The following is an 18,829-nucleotide window of genomic DNA, read 5'->3' as shown; positions in this document are numbered from 1 at the left end:
ATTCAAAATTGTGTGCGCTTTTGGTTACTAAGATCCTGAGGAAGTTTTTAATAGTAGCAGTGGTAGTGTCCTGATGAAATTTTAGCTTGAGAACTAATATTTTGCCAACTTAAATTTCCCCAGCAATTTCAGTTGGAGATAGTATTTTTCTTCACTTCCTGTGTACTCTTTCCCTTAACCGTTGTGGAAAGTAATATGTACGTTGCTTATCAGCCTAAGAAGATTGTCGATTGCTAGGTAAAGAAAAACCTCCATTTCTCATTTTCAAAATATCACAATGAAGTAGACCTGTATCCAAACTGAATTAAGTGAAGTTAGGACAGAAAGAGTCTGCATGGATATCAAAGGCAAAAGCTTTGGACGCTCAAAACCAATTTTCAGTGTATGATTTCAGGTAACTGTAGTTGTTTGTCATTTTTTTTTATTCCTGAATTTTATTGTCAGATTGTGTCCAGGAATTTCCTGTGAAGATAGACAGCCTGAGCTGCTTCTCTGGGAAAAAAGGGCCGATCTGCAAAGATTTTTTGTACTCCTTTAACTAAATTGGTTTGAAATTGGAATAATTAAAGTTTTACAGCTCCCTAATGTGGATGTTGTTATGCTAATATAATGGTGTTTATACGGGTATAGCTTGTTCCCGTAAATTTAGGAAAATAAGATATGCTGGCAATAAGGCATCTTTATAGAGGTATAGCTGCATCCACACTAGGGAATGTACTGCTTTACCTGTTTGTTTGTTTATTTATTTTTAAATCACACCCCTAACTGAAATAATAGTACAAAAACTGTGTGGACAAGGCTATAGTGTGTCTCTACTCTCCAGCTGCCTTTTCTGGGTTTTTCAGCTGAGTCCTGAAAATCACAAAAGTGATATGAATCTCATTTAAAAAACCCAAACACTTGATCAGTGATTAGAGTGTCCTTCGGGATGCTCCAGATGAGTTTCAGATGTTTAGGGCAACGCTAGAGGTGCACTGTAGCTCACACTGGGGACACTCGGCTAGGTGTTTGTCGTTTCATACATACCTGTGTGACGTGTAATGGCCCATAAAAGGGGATATTCCCATAATTCACAAATAGCCTTAGGAAGAGGATGGCAAACAAAAACCCACTAGTGATAGCACTAGAAAGGGAGCTCTTGGGCAACATGAGAGAGATAAGATGCAAAGGTGATACTTCAGGAGTTTAGCTCAATAATAGAAGGAGAGACAGACACGTGAGCATGACTAAAAATGGAGGTTGTAATGTTGTTAACTTAACCTAACTCCTAAAGGTCCAAAGCAGGACTGAAACAGTTACTGGGTTGCAGATATTACAGTGTGGATCCCAAGTTGGTTGCCAAGTATCAAGAAAAAAAAGAGAGGGACCAGCTCTTAGCACTTCAGCCAGCTAAAAGGGGTTTGCCTCCAAAAGCTAAATTTTCCCCCATTATCTCATCCAAAGTTTGAAGGACTAGACAAGGGATGCTGCAAACTGTGCAAGACATTGATGATTATACCCAACTTGCAATGCAAAGGCCCAGGCTCAGTGCCTGTCCATCCCTCCGTAGGAGTTTTGGCCCCCCAAAATTGACCCTTATTAAAATGCAGTCCATATCGGGAACTTTCTGTATTTGTGACAAGCACTTATTGATTTATTAGGACTTGTTCCTTTTTCAGTATGTTACATGCCCTTTTCCTAGGTACCGTTAATGTGAATATACACTTAAGTTTTTGCAGTGTGTTGGTCCAGTAGCTTGATGCACAGTAATATATCTGGCCATTAAGTTAAAGACTGATTTCTTGAACTGCCGTTTTTTTTCTGATAGGCTCCCACCTACCCAGTAATTAGTCTGTTACAAATAGCATCAGTTATGAATATTCTTTATACTAATCAAAGCAGTATGACATTCAGCATCTCTTCTATGAAAGTTTAAAATACTTGGAAATCAATATAACATTCCTTCATGTCCTTATCCCCTAAATATGCTGGCCCACATATAAAAAATTAAAATGTGATCAACTAAACATAGCCATTCTAATTGAAATGAAATCAAAGAAAAAAATGAGAAGCAATTTTTTAATCAAGTAAATGTGTGGATATATCCCATATGACAAAACTTTGCAAAAATAACTGCAAATTGTTGGTTTTTTGAGAAATATTTGCTGTCACAAAACTTCTCTTCTTTTCAATTCTGTCAGTTCTCTTGTTGTATTAGAACTAAATGCAAACACTCTCACTCTCACTGCACACACTTTCTCGATCTCTCATTATAGACGACTGATGGAAAAACAAACACCAAATGAGAGCATCTGGAGATGGTTTATTTCTTTACAAGTTGACTGGAAGACAATGTTGAAACAGACACTGCTGTCATTTCACAATAGAGGAAATTTAGAAAAGGTGTCACAGCTGTTTTAAATAACTTCATTTTGAGCGTGCCAGTCATGTGGGCACGAGCCTTCACTTCTTCACTAGGAGAGGAGAAGGGAACTCATCCTGCTATAAGTATAACTTAATTGAAATCAATGAATTTCCACCGATTTGGCCCCTTAAAGTAAAAAATCAGTGCTATGGCCTAACTCAGCAGGGTATTTAAGCATCTTCCTGACTTTAAGCAACTAAATAGTCCCGTTAAAGTCAATGGGACTAGTCATGTACTTAAGTATGAAATGGGGCCTATATTTGATTATATACTTCTTAATGTTAAACAATAAAGTGTGTGTGTGTAAATTTGAGAACTAAGTGATCTAGGCATTAAAAAAACCCAATAATACTGAGAGGTAGGATGATTCAGTGTAAGGCCTGATTGATAGCTTTGGGAACCAAAGTCTCCTATTTAATCTGAACAGAACAGTTATGGTACAGCACAGGAAACAGCAATGCAATGTTGCCCAAACTGTTTTACCAAAGTGCCTCAGTTCTAACCTGGGAGGACCTGCTTTAGGCTTGGATGAATAATTCAGTCCCCTGTCAGTTTACTCTATGTCGTTCTGCTGAGACACCATCAGATTTGCCAGTTATGCTCGTGGTTAGTTTAAACCTGGTCACTAGGGGTTGAGTTGAGACCACCAATTCATTCTCATTCATTTTGATGGTAATAGCTTTGGTCACTACTGACCACTGATCAGGGCAGGATTACAATAGGTGACAACAGAATTAAATAAGTATGTGATAAATCCATTCTTTTAAGGAAGCATAATATACTGTTTATCTGGAACATTTGTCCAGGGCTATACCTGAAACCATATAGTAAGACATATTGCATAATTTTATAAGAGGTCTGGGGTTTTATTAACTAAAAAATAGAATTTAAACCTATAATGTATTCATTTGCTTCATCACTGTAAAGCATATTTGAGAAATATTTCGCCATTAATACAGTACTGCAGGGTGCAACCACAGCACCCCAGCCTGTATGAGTTTGGAGTCAATAAAAGATCACATTTGCATTATTATCTCTGAAAAGATATAAAGGTTTATAGAAAATGTGTTGTAACCTGCTGTGGTCATCTCTGCAGTGATGATAGAGATTGATAGACATTTTAGAAATTATTCATGCTGAGAAATGTCTATTTTTTAAAATTTCAGCATGCTAACCTGAGGTAAATGCATATACTGTATTTTCCCCCGAAGCTGCTATGTCCTCTTTGCTTGAAATCTCTTGATAGGTTGTTATGTGTGGAAAACACAAATCCTCTTCCCTCTGTTTAGTGACTCCACATTTGAGATGACTGCAACATGGCAGTTATTTCAGCTAAGGGGTAACTCCACCCATTTTTTTTCTTTTTCTGGTACTGGCCTCATTGCAGCCATTGTCAGGGAAATGAAATGCTAAATATATCTGCATTGAACTAAAAGCACCCTCAGGGGCCAAACCAAAGGAGCATTTTGCTGATATATATGTCCCAAAATCAACTTGGTGAGCAAGTCATGTAAGTCCCTCCAACAGATCAACTTTTCTTCATTGCTGCCAAGATATACATTTATTTGTGCTGCTTACTGAGGTCTTTCCCATCTATCTGATAGGAGAATGTAGCAATGGCATTAGTCAAGATGAAATTCTGTTATTGTTAGGGATTTTTAATACCTTTATTGTGTTCGATGTCTCAACTTTGTTTTTCATTGCAAAGTTGTGTTTAGTCATTTTAAAATTATCTGAGAACCAAGACAGGAAGTTCTGTGCTTTGGAAATTTGTGTTAATCTATAGCTCAGAATATATGTATTAGTAATGCTACTACACAGATGATGAATACATATAATTCTTAATACAGATTTATGCTACAGGTCTGGTCTATTGATAATATCAATAAAGAAGTATACTTAATTGTGTAAAATAATTTTTAATTATGTACATAGTAATATACTTGATTGTGAAGTGCTTTGAGATCTATTGATGAAAAATACTATATAAGAGCTAGGTATTCGTATTAAAAAGAGTATGAATACATGGGCCATTATTATGTACTCGGTAAATAACATGGTTTTAGAGTATTTGCAATTATTTATTTGATAGACTCAGGCTCCACTTAACTAATACATATTTAGAAACCTTTAATTTTTTTATTCTAAGTATACCGTACTGTTATGTCAAGACGGGTCTAATGTTCATCTATTACATTTAGTATAATCAAAATTACCACCAAATTATTTTTATATGTAATAATAGGAAGAAAGCAGCAGTTAAAATAACTTTTTCTATAACAATTAGCAAGAAGTAGATTTTTAGTAACAATTCAACTGGTTGAAAACCTCAGATTAAGTTTAAACTATTTTAGTAACAGTAAGCAGCTGGAGAAGAATAATATTATAGTTTATATCCATTTTGTATGCAAAGAGCTGTAGACAGTTTGGGCTAAGTTGCTTTCTTCACAAGGTTCATACTTTTATTACTGTAACAGGGTGGCTGGCAGACTTTAGGACTTTGCAGAGGGATTGAGGGCTTGTCTGTTGAGTCATTCGGAAAAGTGCAGGGAAATTGCAGCTGAGTCACAGTGGCAGGTGCATCTAGTTAACTCCAACCTGGATATAAAAGGGGTTGGGAACAGAAGAGGCAGAGGAAACTAGAAGGTGGGACAGAGGAGGTCTTGCAGGGAAAACTCTTGGAACAGCCAAACTTGGGGGGAAGAAGGTTTAGACTTTAGTATATGTTCTCTTGTTTTTGAGTTACCAGCAGAGCCAAATGTCAGGGGAAAGGTAAGTATGGTGTTACACGATTTATGCATGTTCAGAACGAGTTAGAAACTCTACCTGCGTGCAATTATTTTGTGTTTTCATTAGGGCTGTCAAGTGATTAAAAAAATTAATCGTGATTAATCACACAATTAAACAATAATCGAATACCGTTTATTTAAATATTTTTTGATGTTTTCTACATTTTCAAATATATTGATTTCAGTTACAACACAATACAAAGTGTACAGTGCTCACGTTATATTTATATTTGTTTACAAATATTTGCACTATAAAAAACAAAACAATGTAAAATTTTAGAACCTATAAGTCCACTCAGTCCTACCTCAGCCAATTGCTCTGACAAAAAAGTTTATTTACAATTTTCAGACTATAATGCTGTCCATGTCTTGTTTACAATGTCACCTGAAAGTGAGAACAGGCATTCGCATCGTACTGTTTTGGCCGGCATCGCAAGATATTTACGTGCCAGATGCACTAAAGATTCATATGTCCCTTCATGCTTCAACCACCATTCCAGAGGACATGTGTCCATGCTGACGACGGGTTCTGCTCGATAATGATCCAAAGCAGAGCGGACCGACGCATGTTCATTTTCATTATCTGAGTCAGATGCCACCAGCAGAAGGTTGATTTTCTTTTTTGGTGGTTCGGGTTCTGTAGTTTCCTCATCGGAGTGTTGCTCTTTTAAGTCATCCAAAAGCATCCTCCCTCTCAAATTTTGGAAGGCACTTTAGATTCTTAAACCTTGAGTTGAGTGCTGTACCTATCCTTAGAAATCTCACATTGGTACCTTCTTTGTGTTTTGTTAAATATGCAGTGAAAGTGTTCTTAAAATGAACATGTTCTGAGACAGCTATAACATGAAATATATGGCAGAATGGGGGTAAAACAGAACAGGAGATATGCAATTCCACCCCCCCCCCAAGAAGTTCAGTCACACATTTAATTGAGTGCAGTTATGTAACAAAAAAAATCTACATTTGTATGTTACACTTTTACGATAAAGATATTGCATTACAGTACTTGTATGAGGTGAATTGAAAAATACTATTTCTTTTGTCATTTTTACAGTGCAAATATTTGTAATATAAATAATATAAAATGAGCACTGTACACTTTGTATTCTGTGTTGTCATAAAAATCAATATATTTGAAAATGTAGAAAAACAGCCAAAATATTTACTAAATTTAAAGTGGTGTTTTATTGTTTAACACTGCGATTAATCACAATTAATTTTTTTAATCACAGTTAATTTTTTTGAGTTAGTTGCGTGAGTTAACTATGATTAATCAACAGCCCTAGTTTTCATAAATGGAACAGCCCCAAAGTCTTGAACCTGCAAAGTGCTTAGCACTCTGACCTCAATCTATCAAAGCACTTAAGCATGTGCTTATCCTGAGATGTTCCATTGATTACAATGTGATTACTTACACTCTTGTTATTTTGTAGTACTCTAGGTTTAAAAGATTTGCCCATTTTATATGGTTTTTTCCCTTCCATAAAGAGCAAAAGGAAGTGTGTCTGGAAAAAGAAAGTGATATTATGTAAGTGGAATGTCATTGGCTTATTTCCTTCCACTTTAAAACCATATTCCATATCCTCTGCTTCAGGGTTTTTCACAGCTCTACTATGCTTACAACGCTGTTCTCATTTCTTCCTCCATCCTTTCTCTCTCCTTATGTACTCCCTTGAAGCCTCTCTCCCTACAACTGTTGTTGTCTTCTCCCAGCCTTTGCTTCACATCTCCTTTCCCATTGCATCTATCTACCTTATCTAATTTGTCTAATCTCTGACTATATAAGAACTGGTATTATCATTATTATGGTATTTTTAATGGATCCATCACCATAGTGCCTAGGCATATATGGACACAAAAAGGAAGCTTACAAGAAGTGGAAATTTGGACAGATGACTAGGGAAGAGTATAAAAATATTGCTCAAGCATGCAGGGGTGTAATCAGGAAGGCCAAAGCACAATTGGAGTTGCAGCTAGCAAGGGCTGTGAAGGGTAACAAGAAGGGTTTCTACAGGTATGTTAGTTACAAAAAGAAGGTCAGGGGAATTGTGGGACCCTTACTGAATGGGGGAGGCAACCTAGTGACATAACCTGAAGTACTCAATGCTTTTTTTGCCTCAATCTTCACAGACAAGGTCAGCACCCAGACTTCTGCACTGGGAAGCACAGTATGGGGAGGAGGTGAGCAGCCCTCAATGGTGAAATAACGGGTTAAGGACTATTTAGAAAAGCTGGACATGCCCAAGTCCATGGGGTCGAATCTGATGCATCTGAGGGTGCTGAGGGAGTTGGCTGATGTGATTGCAGAGCCATTGGCCATTATCTTTGAAAACTCGTGGCGATTGGGGAAGGTCCCAGATGATTGGAAAAAGGCAAATATAGTGCCCATTTTTAAAAAAGGGAAGGAGGAGAATCCGTGGAACTACAGACTGGTCAGCCTCACCTCATTCCCTGGAAAAATCATGGAGCAGGGCTTCAACAAATCCATTTCGAAGCACTTGGAGGAGAGGAAGGTGATCAGGAACAGTCAACATGGATTCACCAAGGGCAAGTCATGTCTGACCAACCTGATTGCCTTCTATGATGAGATAACTGGTTCTGTGGATATGGGGAAAGCGGAGGATGTGATATATCTTGACTTTAGCAAAGCTTTTGATATGGTCTCTCACAGTATTCTTGCCAGCATGTTAAAAAAGCATGGATTGGATGAATGGACTATAAGATGGATGGAAAGCTGGCTAGATCGTTGGGTTCAATGGGTGGTGATCAATGGTTCCATGTCTAGTTGGCAGTTGGTATCAAGTGGAGTATCCTGGGGTCTGTCCTGGAGCCAGTTTTGTTCAACATCTTCATTAGTGATCTGGATGATGGGATGGATCGCACCCTCAGCAAGTTTGCAGATGACACTAAGATTGGGGGGAGGGAAGGGAAGGTAGATTTGACCTAGACAAATTGGAGGATTGGGCCAAAAGAAATCTGATGAGGTTCAACAAGGACAAGTGGAGAGTCCTGCACTTAGGACAGAAGAATCTCATACACTGCTATAGGCTGGGGACCGACTGGCTAAGTGGCAGTTCTGCAGAAAAGGACCTGGGGATTACAGTGGATGAGAAGCTGGATATGAGTCAACAGTGTGTCCTTGTTGCCAAGAAGGCCAATGACATATTGGGCTGTATTAGTAAGAGCATTGTCAGCAGATCGAGAGAAGTGATTATTCCTCTCTATTTGGCACTGATGAGGCCACAACTAGGGTATTGCATCCAGTTTTGGGCCCCCCCACTACAGAAAGGACGTGGACAAATTGGAGAGAGTCCTGCGGAGGACAATAAAAATGATTAGGGGGCTGGGGCACATGACTTATGAGGAGAGGCTGAGGGAACTGGGCTTATTTAGTCTGCAGAGGAGAAGAATGAGGGGGGATTTGATAGCAGTCTTTAACTACCTGAAGGGCGGTTCCGAAGAGGATGGAGCTTGGCTGTTCTCAGTGGTGGCAGATGACAGAACAAGGAGCAATGGTCTGAAGTTGCAGTGGGGGAGGTCTAGGTTGGATATTAGGAAAAACTATTTCACTGGGAGGGTGGTGAAGCACTGGAATAGGTTACCTAGGTAAGTGGTGGAATCTCCATCCTTAGTGGTTTTTAAGGCTCAGCTTGAGAAAGCCCTGGTTGGGATGATTTAGTTGGGGTTGGTCCTGCTTTGAGCTGAGGGTTGGACTAGATGATCTCCTGAGGGCTCTTCCAACCCTAATCTTCTATGATTCTGTGGACGCTTTTTCCACTTCCCATGCTCAGGAACCATCTTTCTGTCTCTCCTTTTCAATTTGGCTCGTTCTGTGAAACTTTCTGTTGACTTTTCTGTTTACAATGGCTGGGTGTTAATGTCTAGATGCATTAAGGTCTCAACATGGTGCCTAAACTGTTGTCATGTTCTGTAGTCAGCTGAGGTAGATTTAAACTTTTGGACCAAGGAACCAGTTTTCCTACATAATCTTTTTAAAATGGCATGTACCTCTACATCACTTTATAACTAATAATAATATCAATCATGTCAGTTACGAGATACACATCAATGCTAAAATATGACTCCATGATGTAGTGTGGGTTCTAGCAGTTATATTATGCTGATTACTCAGAACTGTTTGAAATTATACATTTTCATACAGTATATGTTGTGTTGAGAATCTGCTTATGCACCTTTGAATTAATTCATGCAGCGTTGCCTGGAATATATGACACTGTCTGTAGAAACAATATATGTAAGGAATGTATGTTTCAAAGGGTACAAGCTTGTGATGATTGACCAGGCACTGCATATCATCTGTATAGCAAGACAGACATTCCCAGCCCTGGGCTTTGGCAGAACACAAACAATGGTGAAAACTGAGGCCATCAGTGTGCATAGGGGTGGAGGGGAAGGATTATAAATATTTCACACATTTTAGAGGCACACGTGAGCTGAAATGTCAGGATGTCAGTTTTTATTTATTTCTTCTTTCTGCTGCCATTCTTCCTATTTCTACAATGGATGGTTCCTTGCACAAACATCTGGGATCAGGTTGCCAGCACCTGCAGCATGTGGAGGGAGAGAGAGGTTTCCCTGATTATAAGCCTTATTTTAAAATGCATAACTTAAATAGCTATTGATAGTAAAAAAAGAATTATTTTAAAATGTGTTCCCCCCCCAAAAAAGTGGATAATATCAATATTTTTTTATTTGCAGCATCCCTACTTTATTTTTTAAAAAATATGGGCTACAACACACAGACTGCAAGTGTACTTTTCATGATTTCAACCTGGAAGGCTGTACAGTACATCTGTTTAACATATTGTAGTGTCAAGAATTCTGCCTTGAAAATCTTCTGTCCCATAAAAGGTTATGTTAGGATTTTCAGATGCAAACTGGAAAAGGTTTATGTACTAGTGGATCCTCTTTTATTAACCCCTGTGTGGCTGCTGGCCCATCATTGTGTTTTGCCAGGAGTTTTGAGAAGGAGTCGTTGTTAATGAAAATAAATATGAGTTTGTCAATATCCAAGCACATTGGAAAATAACTTTTTAAAGATGTAGATGAAGATCCCTAAGTAGGCATTAGACAACTTGTTTGTAATTACCAAGTGTATGGCTATATCTTTATTTCTTATATATGCTTCTCACCATTACACTGGTTTTATGCTGATGCAATTCCATTGTCTTCACTGGAGTTTTACTGGCATAGCAAAGTGGAGAAACAGGCCTTCTTACTGCTTCTTGTTCAAGACAGTCGGCAATATCTGCACACAAGAAGCCCAGGACTAGTGGTAGAAGTTATGCAGGTAAATCACGAGCTGCATTGACAGAGCTGTGCTAGGAAACCTTTACCATGCTAGGGAACAATTTCCATAGCTTTAGAAAATGTGTTCAGTCTCTACATTAGGGCCTGAGGCTAAGCGCCATTACTTCCCATTGAAGTCAAAGGGACTTGAGGCGTCTCAGCTCAGACCCTTGCAAGACCAGGCCATTAGTGAGCACAAAAAGTGACCCATTTAACAGTGGAAGGAAGATTCTGTGGTTCAATCAGTAGATAGGATGTCTGGAGTTTGGGCTTCAGTGGGAGTGTAATGAGTCATCTCTGATCCTGATGCAGGGGTGCTGGAACAATGTGTATAGTGGGGGTGCTGAGAGCCATTGAATCAAACTGTAAACCCTGTATATGATGGAAACCACTTCAAGCCATGGGCTGCTGCTGCATCCCCAGCACTCCTAGTTCCAGCACCTATGGTCTGATGAGTGCTCTTTGAGCCTGAGCCTGATCATTGGTGCTGAGTCTGATGAGTCATCCCGGAGCCTGAAACCTAAGGGCTCCATGTCAATCAGCCAGGACTCAGCCCATCCACAGGCGAAGGTCTAACTGGTGACCTCAAGGCTAGGGATATCGGCTCCCAACCAGAGCAGCCATTTTAGTCTGCTCAATGTTGCAACCTCATTGGGAGTGTCCCCTGCTGCTCAGTTTTTCTGACGGACGGCACCCGCTTCTGCATTGTTCCAAGCCCACTCTTGGTTTCTGATTCCTGCTTTGACTTTGGCTCTGGTCTCCAGCCCAACAACTGGGCATGACTACCACTGCTCCAACCACTAGGTTTGACTGCTGCTGCTTCAACCACTAGGCATGACTATCCACTCTCAGTTTCTGACAGCCTGTTTCTTCCACAGATTTTCTGACTGACCTTTGGCAAGTCATTTAACTTCTTTGTGCCTCATTTTTCTTATTTGTAAAATATGGCTAATCATATTTATCTATATGGCAGGTGTGATGCAAGCTTTAATGTACTGTCCGTGCAAAGCAGTTTATGATTCTGGGTTGGAGATTGCTATAGAGGTAAATACTATTATTAATTTATATAAATTTATTTTGGTGTTCTTTTTTTTTAAAGCACAGACCCTACCCAAGAAACAACAGTAATTTTCCTTAATTCAAGTAGTTGATGCCATGCATACAGCAGACGAATCACAAAAACGCTTTCTGCTGCATGGCCTGTAGTGAGTGGGTGTGTGAAAGAAGAAGAGATAGTATTTCCTTCAGAGACATACACACCCTCTGACCCAGACTAGAGAAGAATCTGTGTTGCAGAAGGCTTGCTGCAAGGGATTTTCCACATGTATTTTATTATTCTGAAGCTGATAGTGGTGACAAGTTGCACATTAAGTAACTGTCTCTTAAAAACATTACTTTTTTATTATCTCTGTAGGAAAACTGATTTAATACTGGGTTACTTGGGTAAACAAAGTCATTTGACTACAGAATATATTACCATCACATATGAAACTCGCTCCCTTCTGCCCCTTCACTTTAGACATATGGCTCTATGGTGATTACCTGCATATTTAGGGACAAGTGTGTTCAGATTCACTAAGTTAGTAGCCAACAGTTTTCACTGGGGAAATAAGTTTAGTCAACTGTTAGTAATTTGGTTTTGAAAATATCTGCAAAGTCCTCAAACACATAAGACACAGTGAAACATGTGGTCCTAATCAGCCCCTTAAGGAGGAGACATGGTCTATTTTCCATTAGGGATGGTGCTTACAACAAATGAGTAAATACAGCTGAAGTTTACACATGTATTCTAACTTTACTGTATTATGTGTGTGCGTGCATGTAGGTAAACATGCATGCACACTTACATATATATAAGGTGTATTCCCAATGGGTGGATCATGATGATTGCTATTAAATAAAACAAGCTAACAGAGCAAGTCGATTGGTGTAAAAATAGGAAAAAATTACATATTTAAAAAAAAACCCTTTTCTTGGGTTTTTTCCTTATTATTCAGCTGCCAGAGCTCATAAACCTAAATTGGCAGCATGTAATTGGACAAAGGAATGCGGTGGAACCCTCTTGTAATGATGTTTGTTTTTTAACATAACTTTGCTCTGAGCAGAGAGGTTCACAATAGTAACAATTGCAAGTTGCACATTGCAGTGCATTGTAACAATTCTGGACAGTTATTCAACTTGATTTGAAATGGGGTTTCAGTATATATGTTTGCAGTTGGGCAAATCCAGGGTCCTGCACCTGCCTTGACTAGTTATATGGGATACAAAGCTGATGTACTGGGGGGAGCCACATTGTAGAGACGACTTCTTCCCAGTAAATGAAGTAGGCTCTCTGAGCCCTTATGCAGGCACCCCCATGAAGGTCAGTACAAGTGGACCCATGGTTTGGTGGATACTTGGGCCCTGCCTCTCCCTTGGCATGCCCATATCCTGCCGCTTTCTGCCTCCTGCATGCTGCTGTGCAGGGAGCTTGCATGTAACACACCTAGAGCACGCGTCCCCTGCACTCCTCCTTGCATTTTCCTGAAGGACCTGTTACGCTCACGCATTTTATAAAGTTGAATACATGACCCTTCCCCCTCCTCCCTTCCCGTTCCCATCATCATAATGATAGACCTAGTTGTGATAGGTGCTTGTAGGGAGTTCACAGATTCTACAGTGCCATGCTTAGGGGACTAAATGCATTCTCCGCCTTTCACTACTAGGTCACACACCAAGAATTGAACGTTATAATTACCTCAAGGCCTTTTGATTCCTTATTGCATTTATCCAAAGTGTTTGTGTCTGGTATCTTTGGCAGTTGTTACAATTCTTGCACGTTTTCCTGCACATTTCTCATGATAAATCTCTTCTGTTTTCCTCTTGCTCTTCCTGTGTTGTCAGCACAAATCACCTTTGGAAAAAGAGCCACTATCTTGTTGTTCCTGGTTGTATTTTAACAAGTGGGAGGCCACTAGTTGTTAAAATAAATGTGCTGTTATAGGCCCTGTTCAGGAAAGCATCCCTATTCAGCAACAGCACTTAGGCATATGCATAACTTCAGTGTGACTTTAAGCATGTGCTTAAGTGCTTTTCTGAATAGGGATGGATTTTTTTTTCCTGAATCAGGGCCATATTTTTGACATGCGTCAGTACAGAATCCATTGAAAAGGTGAGGTATTCACTATACATTCTAGAAAGTGTGAAAACCAAAGAAGTGAATTTTTGGGGGTGAGGGTAACTTGTGTTGTATTAGGTCAGGGTGTGACCATCATAGGAATGTTTTTTACCATTGTATACAGTGCACAATGAGTAGATTCCGCTCATCAAAATCAAGTGCATTATGATGATTGTAACTATTATATAACAGCAAAAAGATTCCCTTTAGATCTGTCTGGTCATAGTGCATGGTGTGCTAGGTCAAATAGAGCTTAGCTTCTCATCTTCTGGGTAAATTGGAGCTTGGACTAAGTGAGTGGGGTGGACAGGAGGAGAGAAGAATTACCATTAGTCTCAGAAATACAATAGTTTGGTTTTATAGGCGTATCCTTAAAGCCCAGGGGACTGGTATTTTGGTTAGACAGTAGAATATCCATATCATATATAGACTTAGCCAACATGTACATTTTGAAAAGAACATAATTATATTGGAGTTCAAAGGCGTCTTTAAAAAAAAAAGATGAATGATCGGATTTTCAAAGGTGAAGAATGCACATAAATCCAGTCTTGAGGTCAATGGAAGCTGCCAGTGTTCGACACCTTTAAAAATCAGGCCAGAAGTGTTTAGTAAAGGTCTAATCAGGAAAGGTTAAAAGAGATGGACATATTCAGATAAAAGGTAACTTGAGTAAATACAAATGAACCTTCTCTCTCACCAGACATTTTGCCTCTATTGTGCAAATTTACTTCCAAAAACATCATTCTTTTTCTCAGTGTATTTCACCTAGTCCAAAATTCAGATTACACTTACTGAACGTATCACTTGACAGGAAGAGGGAGGAGGAGAAAGGGGCATCCTTATATAACAATGCCTTTGGAGAAGACAGAATAATCCCAGCTAGTTGTGGAAGTAAAGGAGGACAAAGTATATCAGTAGCATTCTGTCACCTCTGAATTCAGTCTCTCGTTTTCATGTGATTCACACATAGATCCCAAATGTAAAGAAGTTGTCAAGGCACAAGATCATCCTTGCAAAAAATGCAGTTGCCATGAGAATCTGCTGTGAGGCTTTTGATCTAGAGGGGGGTAGGCTGGACATAGAAAGGAAGAAAAGGCCTTTTTTAACGTCACTGATCAATCAGACAGGGGTCTGATCCAAATCAAGTTCTCCAAATTAAAACACTTTTCTGTAAAATTGAAAAATTGTCACAAATGTTCAAAATATTGTCAACATGAAATCAAGACAAGATTATAATTCCCCTTAATGGAAGCTTTCAAGGGGAATTATAAAAGTAAATCACAGTGCTTTACTTATTCTCCATTATCTAAAGACTGTAGATAACCATCTCCTTTGCTACACTGCAACCTTCTATTATATGTTGGATTGAAGTCTGTAGTTTTAAAACTGGTTCCTGTCTAGTTTAGTTTCTTGATGTGTTGCAAGTCTAGTACTCTGGCAAAGGCTGGGACAATTTTTCGGTGAACTTGGGCATAGTTTCAGGCAAACCCGGGCAAACTTCCAAGCAAACTAGGTCAGATTGATGATTCTCAGTTTGAAACCATGCAAAGCTTCAGTGATTTAACATGGTCTCAACATGAAACTTGGTCATTTCAGCTGGGTGTTTTTGCTTTGCATTTTTGGGTTTGCTCAAACCTGAAACTCAAAGCAAAATTCAAGGAATGCAAGATGCTGGGTGAAAAAAATTATAGCAAACCCCTGGGAATAAAAATAACCAGCTTTCACTCAGTTTCCCATTACACCTTATTATTTTGTAAGGAAAGTGCAGATGGTATATGGGTGAGCCAGGAATGTTGTTATCCAAACAAGAATTCCACCTTCTCCATCTCCTGTCCTGGAGTGAATGAAAGAGGAGCAGATTAAATGGCTGTGGAATGTTGTGACAGAATTTGTTACAATTTTCTGTCTATCCCTTCACATTGTCCACTTTCATAAGTAAGCCAGTGCCTAAACCAGCTGACAGGGCTGTCTTCTGTTGGACTGGAGTTGAGAACTGGCATTTGGCTAGTATATCACATGATGCTGCAATGAGACTCCTGTCCAGATGGAAATGTTCAATCCATTGTTCATCCATCATGGTCAGACTTCATCATGGAGGTTTGCCTGTTTCTTCTATTGCTTCCCTCGTAAGCATGGCTAAATGCTTCAAAGTGTAGCAAGATAATTAACGATAACCTAGAACTTCACTCTAATGTTTAGAACTACTGTCTATGCCAGGGGTGGCCAACCTGTGCCTCTGGAGCCACATGCAGCTCTTCAGAAGTTAATATGCGGCTCCTTGTATAGGCACCAACTCTGGGGCTGGAGCTACAGGCACCAACTTTCCAATGTGACCGGGGGTGCTCACTGCCCAACCCTGGCTCTGCCACAGGCCCTGCCCCAACTCCACCCCTTCTTGCGCCCTCCCCTGAGCTTGCTGTGCCCTTGCTCCTTCCACCCCCCCCCCCGAACCTCCTGCATGCCACAAAACAGCTGATTGGGAGGTTCAGGGAGAGAGGAGGAGGCACTGATCTGCAGGGCTGCTGGTGGGTGGGAGGCTCTGGGAACGGGGGAGGGGTCGGAGAGCTGATGGGGGGGGGCTGCTGACGTATTATTGTGGCTCTTTGGCAATGTACATTGGTAAATTCTGGCTCCTTCTCAGGCTCAGGTTGGCCCCCCGATCTATGCAGCCTTTTCAATAGTCTCTTTTGAGAGGGAGGAGAGAGGGAGGAGAACATCTCATTCTCAGTAGGGTTGCCAGCCCTCCAGGATTGTGATGTGATGAAGTCCAACCAAAACTGGCAACCCTAATTCTCAGTTAGAGCCTAGCTACCCACTGAGTTTGCTTTCCATTACTTTTTTTTTTTGTGGTCATTCCTGCTTTTCTTCCGCAGTCCAACAAAGTTGTTTTATTCACTGATGTCAGGAAACTGAATTTTCTTGGGAATGTTGATTTCAGCCCACCATTACCCCTTTGTGCCTAACTAAAATGAGTATAAATGAGGAATTTAAACCCTGTATAGTCTTTTCTGTTATTCTGTATCTGATGATTGTGTTTGTTCTTGTGCCTTTCCTTAGCAATATGAACAGATTAATAGTACATCCCCTTTTTATTGTGCCAGTTTGCCTGGGTGATACTGACATCCTACAGATTAGGCATGGCTAGCAGTCTGAAAACATGGATTCTAATTCTGGAAGGCAAGTTTCTAGTTTTCACATGTGTTCTCAGGCCAAGGTAAACCTCAGAGTTTCCTCATCTTGCTAATATGTGTTAATACTACAGCTGCCTTGTCTAACCAGGATTTTACCTCAGGTTAGTTACTATTTGTTAGCTAATAGTTTTCCCCATCTGTAGGATGGGGTTAATGTTAGTTACTTCATAATTCAATGATTTTTGTAAAGTGCTACATAAGTAGCAAGTATGATTAAGAACAGTCAGTGGTAGAGGGGAAAGAACCCAAGACCTCATGGTTCATGCTGAATGTGCCAGAACATCTGATTATTGTGGGTTCCACTATCCCCTTCTCATCCTCCTCTTGCAGCTCCTTTTTCAATATAATGAATTTTGGCAAGAAAATGGCATTTCCATTTTTATTAAATCTCCAGAAAATGAAAAATATTTTGTTCAAAACTTCACTGAAAAATATCAGTCGATCAACATATTGCTCCAATTTTATGGAAGAGGCCCATGGTAGAGCACAGAACAGGAGTAGCATTCATGTATGATCACTTCTATTACTTCCTATGCTAAGTTATAACTAGTGTGACATTTTAGAGCCAAGTTAAAGGTATAATCCTGTAAATAAAGGTTCATAATGGAAATGCTGAGAAATCCTAGAATCCAGTGGTGAACAATATTCATTTAATAATAAATCTATATGAGATATTTGTGTTGATGATTTCTGAGTAGCAGTAACAGCCAACTTTATGTAGACATGTAATGCCAAACATATCACTGCATAATTTTGTAATGAACAGATATGGAACTACAGCAAGAAAATTCATGAAACTTACAGATGTATTGTCTGTACCAGAGAAGACTAAGACTTCAGCATGGTATTTATAACTAATAGCTGACCATTTATAGAGTAGGCAAAAGCACAAATATTTTAAATGGTAAGATGGTGTGCTCTCCACTGTTTGTAGATATGGGGCGTAGAAAGCCTATGCAGTAATGATTTTCACCTTGTATTTTACTAATCCCAGAATGCCTTAAACCTCTAGGGTGAGATTTACCACATTTTCATGTGTTTTAGGAAGAGGAGATGAATGTACTGCTTTTGGGCACTTAATTAGTAGCAAAACTGCTGTTGGAATGCTTTGTAATATCAAATAGCAATCCAGCTGAAAGAGGAGGAAAAATTGCAGATAAACATGAATAAATAAGGAAGTGATTAGATTATATGAAAATTGTTTAGAGTCTGGCAGAATTTACTGTAATCTCCTAATGGCAGCAAATACAGTGTAATTGCTAATGCCAAACAAGGAGACTGGACATGTAAGGGAGGGAGTTTTCTGTGCTTGTTACCATTTATGATTTTCTAAAAGCTATCCATATGTGTCCACTTGGTCTGGACTCATAGGCAAGTTGGTCCCTGGCCAGATGCTCCATCTCTTTGAGCTAACACCTCTCTATAGAGCTCTAATGCTCCCCTGAAGAGCACTTTTTTTTAACTCTCCAATTTAGATTTGGCAGTTGAAGCATGATGGCGATTGAATGTTTTGAGAACCAGCAATAAATAAAGCTTTAAAACGTCCATTGTTTTGTCTCTCAGTTGCTCTGCTATGCAGTTGCATAAGCATCCGTAAGCTAAAGTAGTGGAAATCAGATTGGATTACATCTGCTAAGGTCACATATTGGTTAAAATTTCTTTCCACCCCCCTCTAAAGCTCCAGTTTATCCTCATTTGTATCATAAATAGAGAAATTTAAAGGAGGGGTGCTCTGTTTTATGAAACAATGTCCAACAAGGAATTGGCTGAGTTAAGAATGTAAAGTTTGGCTAATCTGAGTAGCATATTTGTAATGAAACATGATTTCTCTTGTGTTTTTTTCCTTATCCCTATAAATACTATGTAATCCTCTTCTCTTCCCCTACCCTGACAGCCTGTTGTTGTGTCTCTGCCTGCTAAGTGTCTGATCCAGCAAAGCATATAGTGCCTTTCAAGCCATGCAAGCCCTGGTAGACCC

The 18,829-nt window shown here is 39.5% G+C and overlaps 1 protein-coding gene across 5 annotated transcripts in view; it reads left to right on the top strand.

Moving 5' to 3' along the window:
- SUGCT (succinyl-CoA:glutarate-CoA transferase) overlaps positions 1–18,829 on the top strand; it is a 689,609-nt gene that overhangs the window by 263,772 nt on the left and 407,008 nt on the right. The window contains exon 13 of one of the 5 annotated variants that reach the window (XM_045005020.1): positions 11,477–11,507. The exons of the other annotated variants lie outside the window; for them this stretch is intronic. Within the exon in view, the coding sequence (XP_044860955.1) occupies positions 11,477–11,482 (6 nt within the window). The 3' untranslated portion in view covers positions 11,483–11,507. Of the gene's footprint in view, positions 1–11,476; positions 11,508–18,829 lie in introns of those variants that run through there. 5 annotated transcript variants of the gene reach the window in all.

The sequence above is a fragment of the Mauremys mutica genome, chromosome 2 (genome assembly GCF_020497125.1).
Source record: "Mauremys mutica isolate MM-2020 ecotype Southern chromosome 2, ASM2049712v1, whole genome shotgun sequence".
In the NCBI taxonomy this organism is placed as follows: domain Eukaryota; kingdom Metazoa; phylum Chordata; order Testudines; family Geoemydidae; genus Mauremys; species Mauremys mutica.
Note: the sequence above shows the minus strand (reverse complement) of the source record. Positions and strands in the feature narration are given on the sequence as shown.